Genomic DNA, 23,660 nt, shown 5'->3' on the forward strand with positions numbered 1-23,660 from the left:
TTTCTGTTTCAGAAGTTTTGTCGCTGATATACAGAAATGCCTTTGATTTATGCGTGTTGATTTTATATCCTGCCACTTTGCTGAATTCATTTATTAGTTCTAGTAGTTTTTTTGTAGACCCTTTTGGGTCTTCTAGGTATAGAATCATGTTGTCTGCAAATAGTGATAATTTAAGTTCTTCTTTTCCTATTTTTATGCCTTTAATTTCTTTCGTCTGTCTAATTGCTCTGGACAGTGTTTCGAGAACTATATTGAATAGAAGTGGTGATAGAGGGCATCCCTGTCTTGTTCCAGATTTTAGAGGGAATGCCTTCAGTTTTTCTCCATTCAGAATGATGGTAGCCTGAGGCTTAGCATAGATAGCTTTTACAATGTTGAGGTAAGTTCCTGTTATCCCTAGTTTTTCTAATGTTTTGAACATAAAGAGATGCTGTACTTTGTCGAATGCTTTTTCTGCGTCTATTGAGATGATCATATGGTTCTTATCTTTAAGTCTATTGATGTGGTGAATAACATTTATTGATTTCCGTATATTGAACCATCCTTGCATCCCAGGGATGAATCCTACTTGATCATGGTGCACAATTTTTTTGATGTGTTTTTGTATCCGATTCGCCAGAATTTTATTGAGGATTTTTGCATCTAGGTTCATCAGAGATATTGGTCTATAGTTTTCTTTCTTTGAGGTGTCTTTGGTTTCAGAATCAGGGTGATGTTGGCCTCATAGAATGAATTTCGAAGAGTTCCCTCTTTTTCTATTTCCTGAAATAACTTGAAAAGTATTGGTATTAATTCTTCTTTAAAGGTTTTGTAAAACTCCGCTGTATACCCATCCGGTCCTGGGCTTTTCTTGGTTGGTAGTCTTTTGATTGCTTCTTCTATTTCATCCATTGACATTGGTCTGTTCAAATTGTGTGTATCCTCCTGACTCAGTCTGGGCAAATCATATGACTTAAGAAATTTATCGATGTCTTCACTATCTTCTATTTTATTGGAATATAGGGTTTCAAAATAATTCCTAATTATCTTCTGTATTTCTGTAGCATCTGTTGTGATATTGCCTTTTTCATCCCGTATGTTAGTAATTTGAATTCTCTCTCTTCTTCTCTTGGTTAGCATGGCTAAGGGTCTGTCGATCTTATTTATTTTTTCGAAGAACCAACTTTTAGTTTTGTTAATTTTTTCAGTAGTTTCTTTTGTTTCCATTTCATTGATTTCTGCTCTGATTTTAATTATTTCTTGCCTTCTGCTACGTTTGCTGTTGTTTTGGTCTTCCTTTTCTAGGGCTTTGAGATGAAGTGTGAGCTCATTTATTTGTTGGTTTTTTCTTTTTTTGAAGAATGACCTCCAGGCGATGAATTTCCCTCTTAAAACTGCTTTCATTGTGTCCCATAGATTCCGATATGTTGTGTCTGTATTTTCATTTATCTCTAAGAATTTTTTGATTTCCTCCTTTATGTCTTCTGTAACCCATTGATCATTCAGTAACATATTGTTCATTTTCCATGTGATGTAGGATTTTTCCTTCCTTCTTTTATCATTGATTTCCAGTTTCATTCTATTTTGATCAGATAAAATGCATGGTATTATCTCCACCCCTTTATATTTACTGAGGGTTGCCCAATCCATAATATATGGTCTATTTTTGAGAAGGATCCATGTGCTGCTGAGAAAAAAGTATATCCACTTGATGATGGTTGATATATTCTATATATGTCAGTTAAGTCTAGGTTATTGATTGTGATATTGAGTTCTATAGTTTCTTTATTCAACTTTTGTTTGGAGGATCTGTCCAATGGTGAGAGAGGTGTGTTGAAGTCACCCATAATTATTGTGTTGTGGTCTATTTGATTCTTGAACTTGAGGAGAATTTGTTTTATGAATGTCACAGCACCATTATTTGGTGCATAAATATTGATAATTGTTATGTCTTGTTGGTGAATGGTTCCTTTTAACAGTATATAATGTCCTTCCTTATCCCTTTTGATTAACTTAGTCTTGAAGTCAATTTTATTCGATACGAGGATGGCCACCCCTGCTTGCTTACGAGGACAGTGTGCGTAGTATATTTTTTCCCAACCTTTCACCTTCAGCCTGTGTATGTCTTTTCCAATCAGATGTGTCTCCTGGAGGCAGCATATTGTTGGATTTGTTTTTTTAATCCATGTTACCAGCCTATGTCGCTTTGTTGGAGAGTTTAAGCCATTAACGTTTAGAGTTACTATTGATATATGGTTTGTACTTCCAGCCATGTTTGATTATTTATCTTTTTTTTTTTAATTTAGTTTGTTTCTCCATGATTAGCTTTCCCCCCGCCCTCTGTCTTTACTGAGGCACTTCCCACTGATGGTTTTGGTTATTGTTTTTCATTTCTTCCTCGTGTAGTGTTTTGCTCAAGATGCTTTGTAATGCTGGTTTTCTGGCTGCAAATTCTTTTAACTTTTGTTTATCATGAAAGATTTTTATTTTGTTGTCGTACCTGAAGCTTAATTTTGATGGATACAGAATTCTTGGTTGGCATCCATTGTCTTTCAGTGTTTGAAATACGTTGTTCCAGGATCTTCTCGCTTTCAGCGTCTGTGATGAAAAATCCGTTGTTAACCTTATTGGTTTACCCCTGAATGTAGTCTGCCTTCTTTCTCTTGTAGCTTTTAATATTTTCTCTTTGTTCTGTATATTGGATATCTTCATAACATTGTGTCTTGGCGTTGGTCTACTGTGATTTTGTATGCTGGGTGTCCTGTATGCATCTACAATTTGTATATCCGTTTCCTTTTTTATTTCTGGAAAGTTTTCTGTAATTATTTCATTCAGCAGGTTGCTCATACCCTTGGTTTGAACCTCTATACCTTCCTCTATCCGGATGACTCTTAAGTTTGGTTTTTTTATGTTATCCCATATCTCTTGGATGTTTTTCTCGTGATTTTTTACCAGCCTTTCTGAGTTGGCTAGACTCTTTTCAAGATGATATATTTTGTCTTCATTATCTGACGTTCTGACTTCTACTTGTTCCACTCTGTTAGTGATACTCTCATTTGAGTTTTTAATTTGGTTTATAGTTTCCTTCATTTCTAGAATTATTGTTTGATTTTTTTTATAATCTCTATCTCCTGATAAAGATGCGTAACTTCTTCTTTTATCTGTTTGTGTCCTTCATTTTCAATGTGTTCTTTCACTGTTTGAATTTGCTGTCTCATATCCTCTTTAAGGTTCCATTCCATCTGTCTAAGGTATTCCTTGAGTTCTTTATTTGACCATTTTTCTGATGACTCTAGGTCCTCCTGAATATTTAGGCTGTCCTGCATTGTTTGTACTCCTTTTCTTCCTTGCTTTTTCATGCTGCTCATGTTACTTCTTGTTCTGTTTGACTGCTGAGTTACTGTTTACTCCTATAAATTTATTTGATGCTTGGGAGGAAAGGTATTAGAAGGGAAGGGAAGAAGTCACTAAAGAGAATGAGAGTAAGCAGGTAGAATTCAAGGAAGGGGGAATAAGAAAATTGAAAAGAAATGAAAAGACAAAACAAAAAAAAAATAGAAAATAAACAAAGAAAAAAATTAAAAAAATAATTAAAAAATAAAAATTTAAATTAAAAAAAATTTAAAAAACAACAACAAAAAAATGAAAATGAAAAAAAAACCCAAATTAAAAAAAAAATTAGTAAATGCAGTCTTAGAGTTTGATTAACTTCTCTTCCAGTAGGTGGAGCTGTGCCCCCCGGGCCAAGCTTCTCCTCTCAATACGCGGGAACCAATCACTGTGCAGCAGCTCCTCCTCCCAGACTGGGCGGGTCTCCAATCCTGAGTGCCTAGGGCCTTCTCTTGTGTCTAGTCACTTCCCCACTTTTCCTCAAGCCAGGCCCCGCTCACTGGTGACACTCACCACAATACTGGCTACACGCCAGGTCTGCTGCTCCCGGGAGCCCTGTTTTCATGAACGACTGGGCACACTCTCCCTGTTTGCCATTCCCTCAGACCTTAAGTTTGTAGAGCTTGGGGCTGAGAACCCTTGGCGAATTTTCCTTGCCCTCCAGTAGCCACGCCCCCGGTAACTGGTGCAAGAGACCTCAGTTGTCAGCACTGGTGGGAGCGGTAGCCGGGAGTTCCGGCCGCAGGTCCCGCGCCACTTCTGATTCCTTTGATCTGGCTATCGCGCTCATGGGAGAGCTGGGAGGGGCCCTTAAGGTTTCCCCGCTGTGTGGAGAGGGAAGGCCAGGGGATTACACACTTGTCGCCGCTGGTTTCAATGAAGTTATCTCCTCCGCCGCATTCTGGTGACGTCAGTTCTCTGCCATGGTGGTATCCCATGCAAATGGCGACAGTTCGTTTCCCTTTGCCGGGTGACCAATGCAACGGGTGGGTCCTGACTGTCTCTCCCAAGCCCCGTTTCAATCCTGTGGCCACTGCCTATGAAGGCTCGGTTGGCATTTACCTCCGTAGGTTCAGAAGGGCCGACCAGTTGTTTCAGCGGGATCGTTTAGTGCTGAGTCATAGCAGTTTGTCTGCGAGAAGCAGGCGAACGGGAGCTTGAATTCAGCTCTTAATCCTTATTTTTCTAGGCAAGAATTTCTTGGCATAGATAATCGTCAAGTGTATATAGACAGCCTTAATGCTTAGCTCTATTCTTTTTTTTTTAATTTTTTTTATTAGTTGCTCAAAACATTACAATGATCTTGACACATCATACATTTGATTCAAATGGGGTACGTAATCTTATTTTTCCACATGTACAGATTGCGGGATCACATTAGTTATACAGTCACGTTTATACATAGGGCCATACTAGTGTCTGTTGTATTCTGCTACCCTTCCTATCCCCCACTCCCCTCCCCTCCCCTCCCCTCCCATCACCTCTTTCTACCCAATCTACTGTGACATGTTTCTCTCTCTCTCTCTTTTTTCTTCCCCCTCACACCATCTTATATGTAATTTTGCATAACAATGTGGATGCAGTGACTTCACTTCTCACTTCCAAGAGAGTTAGGGATAAAAGAAAGTTTAGTTTTGGGGATAGATGGTAGGAAAAATAAAGTGTATGTTAGTCAGCTTTCCATTGCTAAATTGACAAAATAACCTGAGAAAATCAACCGAAAGGAGGACAGATTTATTTTGGCTCATGGTTGCCATCTATGTTGTCTTTTGTTTCTGTGCCTGTGGTGAGGTAGATCCCTGCACATGGTGGGGAGCTCATGGTGGAGCAAAGCTAGGCTCTTCATGGTGGCCAAGAAACAGGGTCGGGGGACAAAATATACCTTTCAAAAGCATGTCCCCAATGATCTATTTCCTCCAAGTAGGTCCCACCTCCTAAAGTTTCTGTCACCTCTCCAATGTTCATTAACGTAGGAATCCATAAATGGGTTAATCCATTAGTGAGGTCAGAGCTTTTATGATCACATCGCCTCTCAAAGGCCCCAGTGTATTGAGTACCAAGTCTTCAACACATGAACTTTTGGGGTACATTTACAATCCAAACAATAACAGTGCATGTGAGGCATTTGCAGTCTTTTTATGTATGCAGGTTGAAATACATGTTGTCATTTTGGGAGTCAGGTTGAAAGGGAAGAAAAATAAGATGAATGTTCTTGTGTTTTTTTAACATTTTTAATTTTAAAAATATGCAACATGTTTATTTTTATGTCCTTATTAATTATGAAGTTAATTCCATTCATAAGATGAAATTTTGCTATTGCTCTCTTATCAGGCTATCTAGGTTTGAATTCTGGTTGTATCATTTCCTGATTTGTTAAATGAGAGCTATAGTATGCTTCAAGAAGTAACTATGACACTGTAGGTAGAACAATACGCTGCTCTTAGGTAAGGCTCTATCAATGTTAGACATTGCTACTCTTCTACTACTACTGTTGCTACTAGTTTCATTATCTTTTAATTTTTAAGTGAAATTGAATAGTTCCTTAGTAAGACAACAGTAGTTTAAAATGCTAGCAAAATACAACATCCACAGGGACAAAAATCCTATCATTAAAGAAAAAATACTTTAATATTTTCCCAAGTTAAAGTCTATGTCTAACTTAAGTTCATGAAGGAGGATTATTGTTTAATTTGGTGAATTTAGTAGCTGTTTTCTGATTGCCTCTTACAATTGGCAGTGGGCAGGAGGTGGTAGACAAATTTGTGAGAGCTGCTTTTGCACACAGAATGGTTATACATTTTAGGCTTTCAAATTATTAGAACGCTGAAATTTTGTTAGAAATTTTTCTTTCTTCTAACAGATTAATTCATCAAACAACTTTGTTGCATTATTTGTAGCATAGTGACTGAAATGAGTCTGGATGGCTTAAAAGTCTTATCTCAGCCTTTGAGTCAGGTGTTCTATTACCCTGTGAGAAACTGTGTAGAACATTCTTATAAGAGTAAATTATATTCTGTATCTCAATGCTGTGTTTTGGTTGTAAAAATTAATTGAATTTTCATGGAGAATACTTTCAAGCGGATTTTTTAAGAGATGGAGAAACTTTGGTGTTGTCTGCATTTAATTAACTATGAAGCAAATTATTTATTAGAATATTATGCAGTTTGTAAATTTTTTGCCACAATTGCCTCTGAAATGCTAATTGAAATAGGACTGGTAGCAGAAAGGTCTTATCTGTCAAGTTTCTCACTTCTTAAAATCAGATTATTCTTACTCAGCCTCTTTTCAAGAGTTTTGATGTGCACCCTAAGGGCAGTTTTGATGCTGTGTGCCCGGAGAGCACTAGAAGACACATTCCACCAATGCATCCTCCTGAATTTGGGCTAATTGAGTTGGTTGACTTTTAGTATTAAATTTCCCTCATGTCATTCATGTTCCAGGTAACTGTAAAAGAGGTGTGAATTTTTTTGGTGGGAAGAAATTAAATTTAAGCATTGTAAATCTGTTTCAACAACAACAACAACAAAAATCATAGAGCTTAGCATGCGTTTTTGAAACATAAAACAATAGGGATAATATCCTATGAATTTCTGAGTTATGGGAGCTTTAAATGAAATTAATGATTTTTGGTTTAGGAGGAATCTCAAGATTCTGCTAGTCACTTACTGAAGACTCTCAACTTTCAGAAAGGATAACATTCAGTGGTTCTGAAGAAGTAGATGTGTATTAAATTTCAAAAACTTCATTTTGAAATATTGAAAGTTTGTTTGCTAATCTGTCTCAACATCTAATAACCTTCAGAGGAAAATGGGTGTCTTGGGATTGTCAGTTGTAATGATTTGGGAGATGGCAGAGGACCCTCAAATCTTGGAAATGGCCTTTCCCAAGTATAGAACAAAAACAGTTTCACTCTTATTACAAATTGTAGCTCATGTTTGTGAAGTGCTAAATACTTCACAAATTTAGAGAATTATTTAATTGTCAAAACAAAGAGAGTAGGTATTACTTGAGACCCATAACAGAGAAGAGGCCTGGGCAGTGAGATGTTAACCTGCGTAAAAGTCACACAGCTCTTGTGGGACAGGGTTGGGATTTGTACCAAAATTATCTTCATTCTGTCACATTATATCATTCTGCCCCTGCATGGATTATCCTTTAGAGCTATAATACCATATATCAGGTTTAGTTATTAATCCCCTATAGGTGTGGAATCTAAACAGGGTAACAACCCGAATCCAGAATGACTTAATTCCATAGATGGGATTATTTGCTGTATTCCATTAATTTAAATATCAATTCAGAAAACAAACTGGTAGGAAGTTACATAATAATTAGCATGAAGGGTGATTTTAATTACTAACATCTTACCTAGGTGAAAAATATTCATAGCTTATGGTAAAATTTAGAGAATTACTACTATTCTGGCTGAGTTAAGAGATGAATAATAAGCAAGTTCTTGAGAATTGCAAAGTAGAATACCTCCCTAAAGCTTTCTTAGTTAAGTGGGAATAATACCCCCATACCCCACATCAACCTTGGGCATTGCACCCAGGGACACTTTTATCATTGAGCTACAACCCCAGACCTTTCTATTTTATTTTATTTATTTTGAGACAGGGTCTCACTAAGTTTCCAAGGCTGCCCTTGAACTTGCAGTTCTCCTGGCCCAGCTTCCAAAATCACTGGGATTACATACAGGACTGTGCCACTATGCTTGGCAGGAATTAAGCTTTTTATTTTGTAAAAGATAATGATTTGACTAAAAGAAGAATTTGTTTCCTTCTATTTTCTTTTTTATTTGTGATAGTCTGTTTTTCCTAAGTACAGTCAGCTCTCTATATCTATGGGTTCCATCTCTGTGGAGTCAACCAACTGTGGGTAGAAAATATTTGGAAAAGAATAGCATCTGTGGTGGAATGAGATGGGCATCATTACCCTAGGTACATGTGTGACTGCACATATGGTGTGACACTACATTGTGTACGACCAGAGAAATGAAAAGTTGTGGTGCAATTGTGTACAGTGAATAAAAATGCATTCTGCTGTTATATATGCCTAATTAGATTTAATTAATTAATTAATTAAAAATTAAAATAAATGCATTGAATAAAAAAAAAAAGACAAAAAAGAATAGCATCCGTACTGAATAGGTACAGACTTTCCTGTCCTTTCTTCCTGAACAGTATATAGTACAACAACTGCTTACACAGTGTTTACTTGTGCTAATTATTATAAATACTTTAAAGGTGACTTAAAGTGTGGGAGGATGCGTGTGTGTCATATGCAAACGCTGCCATTTCATCCAAAGGATGCTGGTACCCACAGGTGCCCTGGGGTCCTTTCTGCATGGCTCCAAGGGAGACATGTGCGCTTCCTGCTTCAGCTCACGGCCCCCTTTCCAGAGCTACCCAGACCCTCAGGCTCCAATTCTCCTCACTTGCTCCATTCTCAGCACCTTTTCATTCATCCTTTGATGCCCAGAATGTGCATCTTTCTTTCTACTCTCAAAATGTGATTTCCGTAGGAATACTAGCCAGACACCTCCCACCCCAGTATGGTAAGCGCCGAGACATCAGAAAATGTGGTCTCTAGGATTATGGGTTTTTTTTTTAATGATTTGTTGATCTCCTTTATCAACTTAGTACGTGATTAGGTAAAAAAAAATTCTAATGTGTGCTTGAAAAGAAGGGGGTTTGATGCAGTCTCCTTTCTTTATACTTAAATAAGTATTTATTCAAATAGGTTGTTCAGATTGTAGCCTTTTACTTTTTTATCTGCTTGATCAAGATTTTTTTTATCTAAAAAAATACCATGTTAATTCTCCTGTGTTAAAATGACCTGTTATTGTTAATGTGATTTTTTCACTTTTTTTGCTTTGTATATTCTAAGACTTTATTATTTGTGGTTATTATATCTTTTTAGTTATTTTATAGTATTTCACTTATTTCCATCATTTTTTATTGTTCACCTTAGAGGGTATCATATTTTTTTGTAATTATTTTAGCTTTTTCTTTCCAATGTGTATCTTATTTTCATTATGGCTGACTTTGGTGATTTCTTTTTAAAAATTAGAAGAAAATTTCAATTTATTCTAGTAGTCTTATTAATGTTGGATTTACTCTCTTGCCCTTTATTCTGATTACTGATCTGTCTGGATTCACTTCTTATTTATCTTGCTTAAAGTTTCCCCTGCTGGCAACTCTTTTCCTGTGCTTTTTTTTTCTTTTTATTTCTAGCTTTTTGTTGGATGGATAAAGTATTCTTATTGTTCTCCTTTATGTTTATTTGCTGGTTTGAAAACCATAGATCAGGAGTCAGCAAACAATAGCCCCTGGGCCAAATGGGTCTAGCTGCCATTTGTGTGAATCAAGTTCCACTGCAACGCAGCCACACCTGTGCATTGTCTATGGCTGCTTTTATGCTACAGTAGCAGAGTGGTTGTGACATATACATATGGCCTGCAAAGCCTGGGTTATTAACTATCTGATCTTTTATAGAAGGTTTGCCACAAATTGTAATTTTACTTGGTTATTCCTAAAATTTAGCATGTGTACTGAGCTCTATACTTTATTAATACAATCTGAACTTACTCCATTTTTGTCCTGAAATAAGGTAAAAATTTTAGTATGTTGTAAATAGCCACTTCAGTTTTTCCAAGTTATTGTAAGAATGTTAATTCCCTTATTCTTAGCCTTCGTTTCTTAAGCCAACTTTATTGACACATAATTTACATAACATAAAATTCATTTTTTTAAGTGTGTAGTTTTGGCAATACATTATTGTCTTAAATGCCCAGAGTCAAGAAGTATAGATTTAGTCTTTCCTGATGTCTTCATTTTGGAGACTTTTAAAATAGATGGTTTTGATTGATTATTTGATAGCTTCATTGATTAATGCTGTGGTTACAAATGCCTTTGTAATTATGGTCTCCATCAAAGACAAGCAATGAAAAGTCACTGTGTCATTTATCTTCTGAAGTCAGGCTGTACTCTTCACATCTGACGGGAACAAAGAACTCTAGGCAGCCAAACACCAGTGCCTAGCAACTGTAATGTCTGCGTCAGGAACCTTAGGGTGTCTTCAGAGCCTGATGTTGTGTATAGTTAAAGCAGAAGATCTGTGCTTATCTGTCAGTATTAGAAGAAGCAAGAATCTAGAGGGAGGAATGAGTAAGCATTCGGTGAGCATCCTACTGCACTGGCAAGTATGATTGTAATGTGTGTTTTGAATGACTTACACTTTTATGCCTTTGACATTCACTTATTTTGTGATCTGGGAAACATTTCTTGATCTTCCTAAATCCCCATATTTTTTTTGTGTAAAACGGAAGTGACAGAATCTAGTTCATAAGTAAGTTAATACCTGTGGTGCACTTAGCACAGGTTGCAATGTAAAGCAATCAATATAATGTTAGCTGCTGATGATAGTTTCAGAGATCATATGATACAATATTTTTTTAATTTTATTTTTTAGTTTTAGGTGGACATAATATCCTTATTTTATTTTTATGTGGTGCTGAGAATCGAACCCAGTGCCTCACGCATGCTAGGCGAGCACGCTCTCACTTGAGCCACATCCCCAGCCCCTGATACAGCATTTTTTAAAACAACTGAATCAATAGGGCTTTGTTATCTATTGCTAAAGAACAAATGACTCTGAACTAAGTTTCTTAAAAACAGTTTGTTATTGTTTGTAATCCTGTGACTTTCCAGCTGGCATACCTGGAGTTGTTTGTGTGGCTTTGGTCAGTTGGGCTGCGGCTGAAGTATACAGGATTGGTGCTCATCCTCTAGATACTTTCCACATGGCCTCTCACCATACAGTAGCCTAGGCTGGGCTTCTTATAGCAGGTTTCTGGCTTCCTGGAGGAGCATTTAAAGACATTCCCCAATGTAGGGTGCCCATCAAGCCTCTGCTTACAGCATGCCTTAATGTCCCAATGTCTAAAGCAGCCACATGGTCCAGCCCAGAGTTGATATGGAGGGAATTCCACAAACGTTTGAATAGGAGTTAGCATCTCTCTCCAGTGGTAGAAAGCATCTTAAGATAATAACTGGTCAGGATGTGCAAGTAGAACCTGACCTGGGTGATGTGCCACTACTAAGTGAGATGGTCCTTTTCTAACTTTGAAGTGCCAGAACACTTGGGTACTGTTTAAAATGCCTATCCCTGGGCCCTAACTTGAGAGATTTTGTTTCAGTAAGTCTACAGTTGGGCTCAGCTTGTTCTGATGAACACTTATGAGAATCACTTTTCAGAAAATTTAAAGGCATGGAACACCTTTACTTCCTCTGGTGGAGGCAAGCCTTATGAAATTTGATACCTAAGGGAAGATTGCTAGTTTATTCTCTGTGGTAGGTCAAGAAAAATCACAGGGATGATTGGGGGAAGAGTCTGCTTTTGGTCTACAGTTGTTCCTATGACTCAGGGGTAGTCCTCTGTGCTGAGTTCTAGGTTGGTGAGAATATCTTAGAGTGATGGAGATTCTGGGTTTCCAGGACATTCCTCTTTACCAGAGCAGCTTCTTGAGTGCGCACCAGCTCAGTGTAGTGCCGACTTAATGGAAACAGTGGTAGAGTTTCTTTGTGGCTAGGTGAGTCTCTTAGATTGGCATTTTTCTCTGTTAAGATTAGAATGTAATCCAGTTTTATGGAAAGAAATAGACTGGTAGAGATTAATACCAAGGAAAGGGCCTGCTAAAATAGGCATCTTGAGTTACTCTAGGCATAATTAAGTCATGGTTTTAAGCTTTAATAACTTCAAAAGTGTCAATACCACAAACAAATATCATTGATAAAAGTAACAGTTTATATTTCTTTTTACATATATGGTTTTATTTTTAAATAATATTTTAAATTTTTGTTTCAATTTTGTAAAAATAAATTTAAACAATTCCTGTTTTTCCTTATATTTGTGTTTTAAGATTCAGCAGTTACCATTTAGGGAACTTGCTACACGTGCCTCTGGGATCTTTATATGTTGATATTTTAGATTCTAGGTATGCACAGACACTTTAGGAGGAAGAGAATTACTGTCAGCTTACGTACAGAGCTTTGATGACCTCATTTATTTTCATGTCCTTGTCTATTAGAAGACTAAGTCATGATAATGAACTCATGATAATCAACAGTGAACATAGCTAGACATGACCTCGACCGAAAGAAAGCATTACCTCAAAGAATTTGTAGCAAATATAGGGCCTCTCATTCCTCTCTGTGGCACTGGTCTCCTGGATCTACTGACCTTTCCTTTGCAGCGATGCCTTATCATTCCACAGTGACAGAAGGAAGACTAACAGGAAGATGGGGTTTCTCCCCCCACACTCTGATTCTATCCTTCAGGATGCTTCCTCCCCTTCCAACCAGGACCTGGGCCAGTTCCTACAGAGCTAGAAACCCAGGGATTCAGGGAACACAATGTTTGTTTGCCAGGAAATGTTTAAAAACAAAAAAGTTGAGGAAGACCGCCCATGCTTTAAGACTTTGGAAGATAATTCAAGTTACATGGCAGATTATAAGTTCTGAAAATATGACAAGGTAACTAAAATTGGATCTTATGAGGAGGAAAGAGAAAGAAAAGATAGTGTAAGGGACCGGCGAAACGTCGGAGGAAGAGACCACCAAGAGACTGTCTCATGCAACAGCAAAAGGGTTTATTGGGGTCCAGCATGCTGGGGCTCAGAGCTCACTTGAATAGAGCAAAGAGCCCTGAGAACAGCTTAAGCAGAGCTTATATACTTTCCTTGGAGAGGGCAGGGAGGGAAGTTCATTGATGGGTCAGGGCGAGTGGGCGGTTTGCCTGCAACCGGGTGAGGGGATACATTCTGCAGTTTGGCAGTTGGGGACAGCACATTCTGGGAACAAGATTAGCAAACAGTTCTCAAGATTTCAACAGTGTTTTGTTAAGCATACAGAAAAACGGAGTGACAAGTACCTATTTTATTAACCTTTCAATAGTACCTTATAGAAAGGTATCTGAAAACCTGGGGTTTTCAAATGACACGTTGAAGGATGGGAGGACTTGACACTTATGAAAATGTTGGACATGGTCTCTATCATTGTTTTTAAGTGGATTAATAAATAGCACTCTTCTTTAATTTTTTTTCACACTCAGATATCTTTTTACTCTAGAACCCCTGTGGTTCAAAGCCCTCACTTATTTTGGTTGTTAATTCATTTCTAACATGTCACCAACTTGCATCTCCTTCATCTCTGTGTTGACGCAGCATGTACATGGTGGCTTCTGTGTGGCAGAATAGGTTACCCATTTATTTCTCCAGAGATCTTTCATGATGGTCATCATGGAATACCCTGGTTTGCAGTGTTCCTTAGGATTTAAATGTAAGCAAATTGGAATGAAGTAGGATGGTTCTGGAGTGTTTAAAAAATCTTATTTCCCCCCCTAATGATTTGTGCCATAAACTCTTTATTCTCCTTTCCTCATTCTTTATAATATCCACAATTTAAGAGGGAAAAACTTTAATCAAAATCTTTTTTAAGCATTGGATTCAATCAGAGGATGAAATTTCAAATGTTTTTACAAGGTTTTGTTTTTTACCATGATTTTTTACTTATTCTGATTGCTATTAATGATTCAAAACACATGCCTCAAATTTTTCACAACTATGACATGAGGATAAATTAGGTAATGTATAAAAAACTAATTTGGGTTCTTTAGGAAATGTCATTCCTCTAAGGAGAACATCTTATACTGATGTATAATTCAGTAAAATTGAAAGTTGTGGTTGAGAAATGTGTTCTTTAGATACTGAAACTACCAGAATGCTCCTATTAAGAAATAATGACCTCGAATGCACAAGGCCCTGGGTTCAATCCCCAGCACCACAAAAAATAAAAATAAAATAAAATAAAGATCATGACACCAAGGAAATACAGGGGTGGGCAGTGCTAAGTTTAAGCCAGGAATTTGTCTCAGTAGCTGCATTTTTGAGGGGAGCAGGGGGATTTTTGTATTATTAGAATATATATAGTAGAAAATTTAGAAATCATAGACAATGTAAAAAGATCACTTACTTTTACTATCCAGAAATTCTACTTACTTTCTTTTTTGCTGGATTAGGAACTTCCCCCCATATATTTAATTGGTGTATTGTACATAATGGAGGATGATTTGTTACTTATTGTGCATACACACCATATAACAATATATTTTGGCCAGTATCATTCCCCAGTATTTGTCCTTTCCCTCCCCTCCTACCTCCCCCTCATCTCTTTCCTCTACTCTATTGCTCTCACCTTGATTTTCATGAGATCCCTGTCCCTTTGTTTTCTTTTTTCCTCTTTAGCTTCCACATGAGAAAGAAAACGCATGACCCTTGACTTTTTGAATTTGATTTACTTTGCTTAACATAATGTTCTCAAGTTCCATCCATTTTCCTGCAAATGTCATAATTTCATTTTTATTTATGTCTGACTAAAGCTCCATCGTGTGTATATATACCACGTTTTCTTTCTCCATTCATCCACTGACAGACACCTAAGCTGGTTCCATAGTTTGGCTGTTGTGAATTGTGCTGCTATAGCCATGGAAATGCATGTATCACTTCTACTTACTTTCAAGTGTAATTTTCCTGACTGTCAAACAGAGCCAAACATAGCAACAAAGATAAATATCATAGTCTTGAAGTTGAGTACATCAGGCAAGATAAAAGCAAAAGATGATATGATTCTTTTCACATAAATAAGGGCCAAGGTTACTAATATATGTCAGGAATGCATATAAAGAAAGGTTATTCCAAAGTCAGGTAATAACCTCCTCTGAAGAGAAAAAGGGTAATAATTGGGGAGATGTGTGAAGAGGGCTCCTTAAGAGGACTTGCGATGTAGATGGTGGTTGCTGCAGATGTTCACTTTACAATTATTAAATGTAGCTTATCTGTTATATATTTTATCATTATGTATGTGTATATATATATATTTATATTTATATATATTTTACAATGACTATATAGAAATTGAGTAGGGTGTAGATAGTATAGTCTCATTGGTTAAAAAGAAAAGGGCCATGTCTTGCCAGGTTTGGTGGTGCACGGCTGTTTTCCTAGCAACTTGGGAGGCAGAGATAGGAGGATCGCAAGTTCAAGATCAGCCTCAGCAACTTAGTGAGGCCCTGTCTCAAAAGAAAAAATAAAATGGGCTGGGAATGTAGCTCAGTAGTAAAGTGCCCCTGGGTTCAATTCCTAATATCAGAAAAAAGGAAGAAGAAGGAGAAGGAGAAGGAGAAGGAGAGAGAAGAAGGAGGAGGAGGAGGAGGAGGAGGAGGAAGGAAGAAGGAAGAAGAAAGAAGAGCCATGTCTCTATATTTGTATATGTGTTGAGTATTTCTAAAGAGCCTGTGCCTTAATGAAGGACTGAGATTCTGAGATGGGAGGGAAATTGACTTTCATGATGTATTCTTTATTTTCATTTTTTGTGTTTCTGATTTAGAACAGTCTTCAAAATTAAGTGATGAAGGGTAGATTAAGACAACAATTTAAAATTCAAGGAGTTTGCACCTTCATGATCTCTTTATAATTATGTAGCTTTGGAGTGTGGTAGGATTAAGAAAGACTGTGATTCAAAAAGTTAAAATCATGGGCTTTTCTGATCATATTATCTGTTTTCATTGCTGGGAGGAGTGGTCCTTAAGCTACTGTGTTTTTCCCATTTACCTTACTCACAGAAATGGTTCAAACTTTAGTGTGCAATAGGATAACCTGGAGGAGTTGTCAATAGATTTCTCGACCCACCTTCAGAGTATCTGACTTGTTATTTCAGGTTTAGACCCAAAGAAATTGAATTTCTAGTGAGTTCCCAGGTCATGCTAAAGCTGCATATGCTAGACTACACTATGAGACTACAAGACAGCAGTGCTGCCTTCTGTATCAACCTGCTGGGAGCTAGCAGAGTAGAAGTGCAGGCTTAGTGTGTGTTTCCAACAGACGGGGGGCAAGAATTACATAATTTGTGGGCAAGGATGTGGCATTAAGTCTATATTTAAGCCTCTTTATGAATAGCTATATAGGTCTTGCCAAAGCCCAGAAATCAGAGCCATTTAAAATAAAGACAAGAAACAGCTGGGTGTGGTGGCTCATGCCTATAATCCCAGTGATTTGGGAGGCTGAGGCAGGAGGATTGAGAGTTCAAAATACAAAATAGGGCTGGGGATGTTGCTCAGTGGTTGAGTGCCCCTGAGTTCAATTCCTGATAACCACCACCATCCCCCCCGGCCAAAAAAAAAAAAAGAGAAGAAACAATGTTCTTGAAAGATGGTGCCTAAATTTGTGGATCTCCTTAACTGTGACTCATTTTAAAAATATGCAAAAGACTTTCTAGCTTTGAGAAGCGATTTCTTTTTAAAAGAACACAACAGAATTAAGTTTAGGTTAAAAAAAAAAAAAAAATATATATATATATATATATATATATATATATATATATATATATATATATATGGTTGTTGTTATTGTTCATGTGAGTTAATGGGTCCAGTGTTTTTATTGCATTTGCCTCCAAAGCTAACGAATTTCCAACAGTGAATCAATGTATAGCATCTATATGATTTCATTTGTAAAAGTCTCCTAGAAACTTGAAGTCAGTTTCTGACTGTTCTTGCACTAGCCCCAGAGTTGCTCTCTTTTTAAGATTAGGACAGACCTTATCCCACCCACAAGGTGGCATGAAACTTAGCTTTGCTTTGTGATTGTGTGGCTAACTTGTTTTCTGGAGCAACCAGAAAAGGGCTTTGACTGGAGTTCTAATGATCATTAGCCCAATCTTCTATAGTTTCCAGTTTCTGGCCTGCCATCCTACTACCCTGTTTTGTTTTTCTTTTTCATGAATTTTCCTTGTTTTAAACTGTTCTCTTATTTTAGTCCAGGTAGCTAACTTAGTTGCTTTTGCTATGCTGAGCCTCTTGTCTTCATAGTAAGGAGTGGTGTTTGTCCTTTCCTGGAAATCTTAGTTCCTGTAGATCCTCTATTGGCCTTCTATTGGTGTAGACCCTGCTTTATTGTTTTCTACTCATTTAATAACATTTTGATGGTTTCCAATACATACAATCAGTCACTATGTTGTGGGTACATATATAAAGCTCTTACATTGGTTACTCCTTTTTACTGCTTTGCAAAGAATTTATGGATTATATTGTTAGGAAACTGATAGGGAAAAATGGGTATTTTAGATCTGGGTGTGTGTAATTAAATGGAGGATCCGAAATGCTACTCGATGAATTAGGTCTCTTTTATAATCCTACTTGATACCAGAATGGATTTTATGATCAGCTAATGGATTAATTTGAGATTCTAAGTGCATTACTAAGTTCTTAATTTAATACTTCAGCTGAATCCAAACTCTTGTTTGGCAAAATTGTAATTCTACAATTTTTCTTATTACTTCCAAGGCAGAAAACCATAAAAGACATTTATAGTGTGCTATAGTTTACATCTCAAGTGTCCCCTAAAGGCCCATATGTTAAAGGCTTTGTCCCCAACTTGGCACTTTTGGGAGGTGGTAGAAACTTTAAGAGGTTGGGCATAGTGGGAGTTCCTCAGGACATTGAGCACATACCTTTGATGGTAATAATGGGCTGCCTACCCCTTCTTTTCTCATTTGCTGGCTGGCCATGACATGAATAGTTTTGCTCTGCCAGACATTCCTGCCATGATTGCTGCCTTACCTGTGGCCTAAAAACAATGCAGCTAGTTATTATTGACTGAAACCTCCCAATTGTAAGCCAAGATAAACCTTTTCTCTTTTAAAGTTGATTTTTCAAGTATTTATTACAGTGACAGAAAGGTAACATGCAACCAAACCAATCTGTGGGTTTCTCTTTACATTCAATTAAAAAATACTGGAAAGTTATTAGTGAAATGGTATTGCCTAGTTACATGTTGCTGTCTGGGAAACAGAAAACTTTTCCACCTGGTTTTTATGCCTAGTGTTATTTACTATGCATATTTGTTTGGATTAGTATTAAATTCCTTTTATTGAATTTAGTAATGCTTGTGATTTCTTTTTTACTTTGGCATTGAAAATGAATCTAAACTCTTAAAATGTCTAGCTTTGATTTGGGTTTACACTGATCGTGTTTTAAAGACACATTAGCCTTATTTTTTAGTTAAAATACCTTTTAATTTTGTTTCATTAGATTTAACTTTTTAAAAAATCACATTTCTTCAATAGGATTTAAATTGTCTGTTAATATTTAACGTAACTATTTATCTAACAATTTTGTTACTTCAAGCACTCTTGGCTATGTCAGGATTAAAACTTCTTTTCACAAGTTCTTGCACATATACAATTGAAATTTTTTCTGTAGAAATCTTTTTGCTTCTTCCCATCCTTCATTTTCACTTCATTCCTGTTCATTATCTGGATTGTGGAGTGAAGCCTCAGGTCAGGGTGAATTGCCTGTACAGTAGCCTGGCTGCTTCTGTAAATTTCAGTTTTATAAACTGTTTTGTTCATCAAAGCGTGATTTTCATGGGCTTGTGAATAGGGTTTTGTTGTCATCTATACCCTGCTGTTGCAAGGAGAAGGTGAACACTGATGATTAAGGTGTTTTTTGGTCTTTCCCCACAGTATGTGGGTGTATTCATTGGCTGCAGGTTTGCTTTGAGGTTTTGCAGGTAACTGTAGGGTATAGTATGACACAAAGAAAATCTCAAGATTCCAGGCAAGTCTTTGACATCAGATTATGTTAATTCACATAGATTTTGATGTAGAGACTTTTGGAAATACAAAACTCTTAGATTATTAGCTATACAAACCAATTTTTTATATATTTTTAATTTTAAAAAATATTATTCATCTAACTTGTTAAATTTTCTCTTAATGTTGTTCTCTCTATAAAACATTTTCTTAAAATGTTAATATATAGTCAATGATGATTTTTTCCTCTGCCCTGTCAAATCTGATAAACATCAAAGTGATTAATGAAGGAAATCTTCAATTCTGAATAATCAATAAACTAGGGGTGATGATAATCTGATTCAAAATTTACTATATATGCATTCTATATTATTCTCTTATGGGTTTTATGCTATATATTCAGAAGATCTAAACAGATAAATTTCACAATGTATGTATACCAATATAAATCTATGCCTATTTTAATATACATAGATTTAATGACTTAACTGAATGACATTTATGAGCCAATTAAATATTTTGATTATTCCATTATATAACATAATTTCAGGCTCTGGGGCCAGCAGACCTTTTAGGAATCTCTGAGGTTAAAGCTATTTTCATAATTGTATTAGTTGGATTTTTATTGCTGTGACCAGAGTATCTGACCAGAACAACTTTTAGGAGGGAAGGTTTATTTGGGCTTATGGCTTCAGACATTCAGTCCATGGCTGTCCACTCCATTGCTCTGGGCCAGAGGTGAGGCAGAACATGGCAGAGAAGACCTGCTCAGTTCACGGCAGCCAGGAAGCAGAGAGAGCCTGAGAAACCGGATATAAGATATAACCCCCCAGGCGTGCCCCCAGTGACTTTGCCAATTACCATGTAGTAGTCCATTCAAATTGCCGGAGTACGGCTGCAGCAGCAAAATAAGGGGGGGGGGGGGTGACGAACAACTTGTGTACATTGATACAGCAGGAGTGAGAGCCCTTTATTGTAGGACAACAGAGGTATTTATACATTCCACACAGCTTATCTTAATTAACATAAACTAGATACAGCAGTCAACCAATAAGGAATCTCCACACTTAATGGCTCCCTGGCGTTACTTCACAAACCACTCCCTCTGGCAAAATGCCAGGCGCCATCCAGACTTGTTTACAGACTCTAACATTTGCCAGGCGCCATCCTGACTTGTTTACAGACTCTAACACAAATAGTCAAATGGACTAATCCACTGATGAGATTTCACCTCTCATCACTGCCTAAAAGCCCCACTCTGAACCTTCTAACATTGGGAACCATGCTTTCAAAGCATGAGCTTTGGGAGACATTTCTAGATCTAAACCATAACACCTTCCCTCCCTCCCTCCCCTCCCCCAACTTCCTTCCTTCCTTCCTTCCTTCCTTCCTGTGGCTGTGGTTTTCAAGCTTTAGTGTGGTACAGAATCACAAAATGATGTTGATGATGCTGGTGTGGGGATTATTCTTATATAATCATTAAGGAATACAATGTATATCCTTAGTTTTCACACTCAGAGTTAATAATGTTATGACTTTACTTATAGTAAAGGAACTTTTTAGTTGTATGGGTCCACTTACTACCTCTCTACATAGGCTTATGCTGTACTTTTGATGTGTATTATAAATACGTAGGTTTTGAAATCCACAATTAATGTTGAAGTTTTACTTTAATCAGGCATATATTTTTTCAAGAAATTAAGAGAAAAAAATAATGTTTTTTTTTTGTACTATTCACATGCTAACCTTTATACCATTATTTTTTCCTGAAGATTCTGTTTTCTTCTCTTTTCCCTAAAGTTGAAATAACTTCCTTTAGCATTTCTTATACTCAGGTTTGCTGGTAACAAATATCTTTGGCTTTCTTTATCTGAAAAGGTCTTTATTTTACTATCATTCTTGGAAGATTTTATAGTGACATAGAATTTCAAGTTGACAGTTTTAAGCTTTTCTTCCTATTAGCACATTTAAAAATTCAATTGTATACTGATCTGCATTGTTTCTAATAAGAAGTCACTAGTTGCTAAAATAGTTGTTCCCTATATGTTCTCATCATTGCAACTCTAAACTACCTGCATCCTTCATGCTCTCTCTAACCATACTGGGATGCAGTCCCACGTCACCAGTTTTCTGTATGGAGTTTATTCAATCTTTCAGCTGTTGGTCAGGTTTCTGCTCTGTAACTGCTTGTATAGCGCACCTTGTGTTTCTATCTAAAATTTTAAATTCACTGTTTTTCCTTGACTAATTTGGCTGAATTACTAGTTTTCTTCTTAAAGGTGCTAATAGTCTTCCAGTCTCTTAGATTCAAGATCTTTTATTTAGTTTTGTGGTGCTGGGGATTGAACTAAGGGCCTTAATTAAATATGCTAGGCAAGTACTCTACCTCGAAGCTATACCCCAGCACTGGACTCAAAATCCTGAAGTAATTTTTAACCCTTTTTTCAACTTCACACTCTATGAAGTTCAGTGCTGCTGTTACTTCTTGTTTGAAAAATGGCTTCTATTAACTTCTTTTGTGTGTGTGTGTGTGTGTATGTGGTGCTGGGGATTGAACCAGGGCCTTGTGCATGCAAAGGAGGCACTCTACCAATTGAGCTATATCCCCAACCCTATTCACTTCCTTTTTGACTGCTGCCATCTAAACACTGGAGTCTAAAATAAGAGAAAATATTTAAAAATATCTTGGCTTTTATTGTTTTCCCAATCAGCATACTATGAATTCAAAAGTTCCATAGTTTTGATCTGAGTTGTTTTTCAAAAGCTCCTGTGTTAATGCAGGAATATCAGATGTCAAATTATTAGATTATGAGTATTATAACCTAATCAGTCAACCCTAGTTTGAATGGACTGAGTGGGTGGTAACTTTAGGCAGGTGGGGCATGGCTGGAGGAGGTGGGTCACTAGAATGTGCCCTGGAAGGGTTCACCTTCTGTGGACTCTTTCCTCTCTTTGGTTCCTGGCCACCATGAATGGAGCAGCTTCCCACTGCCATGATGTTCTGCCTCACCTTTGACCCAGAACAGTGGACTCAGCCAACTGTGGATTAAACCTCTGAAACCATGAACTGAAATCACCTTTCCTCTTATAAGTTGTTCTTTCAGGATATTTTGGTCCTGGCAGCAAAAAGCTGACTAACACAAAAGCTTTTACTGTTCCTTATATCCCTTATTCTTTTTTAGTCAGATCAGCTTGCCTGTCACTATTACATTAACAATCTTCTAAAAATACTGCTTTATTTTGAATTATACACCTAATATTTTCAGTTACTCCCCATTTCTTTTGGTAATATATCATTTTGGAGAAAAGTCACTCTCATGAACTCTTAATGTTGACAAATTAGTCTAATTTTTGATAATGCAAATTAGATATGGCTAAACATAAAACTAAGCATATAAACTTTTGCACAAATAGATATATAACTAATTTAAAAGTTCATTACAAACTATAAAATGAAGAATGTTTAAGTTAATACCCTTATGTAACAAAGGGTATTTATCAACAGTTCAACATGAATACAGTACAGAGGTAGTCATGGGCCTGTTCTCAGTGATGACTCAACTGCTTTTCTGTATTCAGACATCAGCATGCTGTGGTACCATTTGGCCTTCCCTTCCCTTCATTTAAGAAATAGATCCACCTCTGTCTTTTTCTCATCCCTTAGTCTGCTATAATTGAAATGGCGCTACTTGGCTACAATAAGGTAGTAACTAAAACCCGCATTGAGACACCAGTACCACCTGGTGATCAGGGCTTCTAGGTGAGCATCCAGATGACCAGAACGTGGGGTGAGTGTGTGTGTGTATGTGTGTGTGATGAGGGTGGGGGGCAGGGTGAAAAGGACAAAAAGAGTTTTAGTCAACTTGAAAATAAGAAACTTAGAAGATTGTATAGGAAACAAATAGAATCTTAAAATCATTCCCATGCCCCTAGAGTCTACAGATCCCATCATAGAAATCACTAGTCTGTGAGATAAAGGCCTTATCGCCCTGGCTCAGTCCCCTCCCTTTCCTGCCTTGTCTTTCTTTTCTACATTCTTACTGTGACAATAACATGCCCACACTTGCCTGGATGCTTTCTCTGGCTGTAGAGGCCCATCGTCTATACCCTTTAAGGGCCATTCATGCTATTATTTCCTTGAAGTCTCTGCTCACCTTTTCAGTGATAATTTAATTTTTTCTCTTCCTTTGAACACATCTTTGGTTTCCTTCTGTATCCAATATTTTGGCATTTTGGTTTTTTGTAATGTAATTTTAAACCATTTGATTTTCATGTTCTATATAGCACTAGACTTTTGGGGCCTTAAAGGCAAAATAGTATCTTAAAAATATTTTTTTTTTGCATAATCCTAGGACCATTGTTGATATTCTTGAAACATTTTCTTGGGGAATCAAATAATTAAATGTAATGCTAAGTATTACAGATTTAGTTTTGTGGTAAAAATATGTGTTTTCATTATGTAGAATATAAGCAAAATATGTTGATATGGAAAATTTGTATTTCCGAAAAACTAAAATGCTTTACTTTTTTTTTTGCATCTATTTGTTCTTCATTTTCAGGACTGTTGGGAAAGATCCTGATGGCTATTCGAGATGCGTGTTTTGAAATCTCAGCTATTCAAATGGTAGGTACTTTGAAGTA

The 23,660-nt window shown here is 36.8% G+C and overlaps 1 protein-coding gene across 5 annotated transcripts in view; it reads left to right on the top strand.

Annotated features, from left to right (window-relative positions):
* Positions 1–23,660, top strand: part of Nme7 (NME/NM23 family member 7) — a 181,594-nt gene that overhangs the window by 84,127 nt on the left and 73,807 nt on the right. For all 5 annotated transcript variants that reach the window (XM_071600338.1, XM_027922839.3, XM_027922838.3 and 2 more), the window contains one exon: positions 23,579–23,643. In XM_071600338.1, the coding sequence (XP_071456439.1) occupies positions 23,579–23,643 (65 nt within the window). The remainder of the gene's footprint in view (positions 1–23,578; positions 23,644–23,660) is intronic.

This window comes from Marmota flaviventris, chromosome 12 (assembly GCF_047511675.1).
Source record: "Marmota flaviventris isolate mMarFla1 chromosome 12, mMarFla1.hap1, whole genome shotgun sequence".
Lineage (NCBI taxonomy): Eukaryota > Metazoa > Chordata > Mammalia > Rodentia > Sciuridae > Marmota > Marmota flaviventris.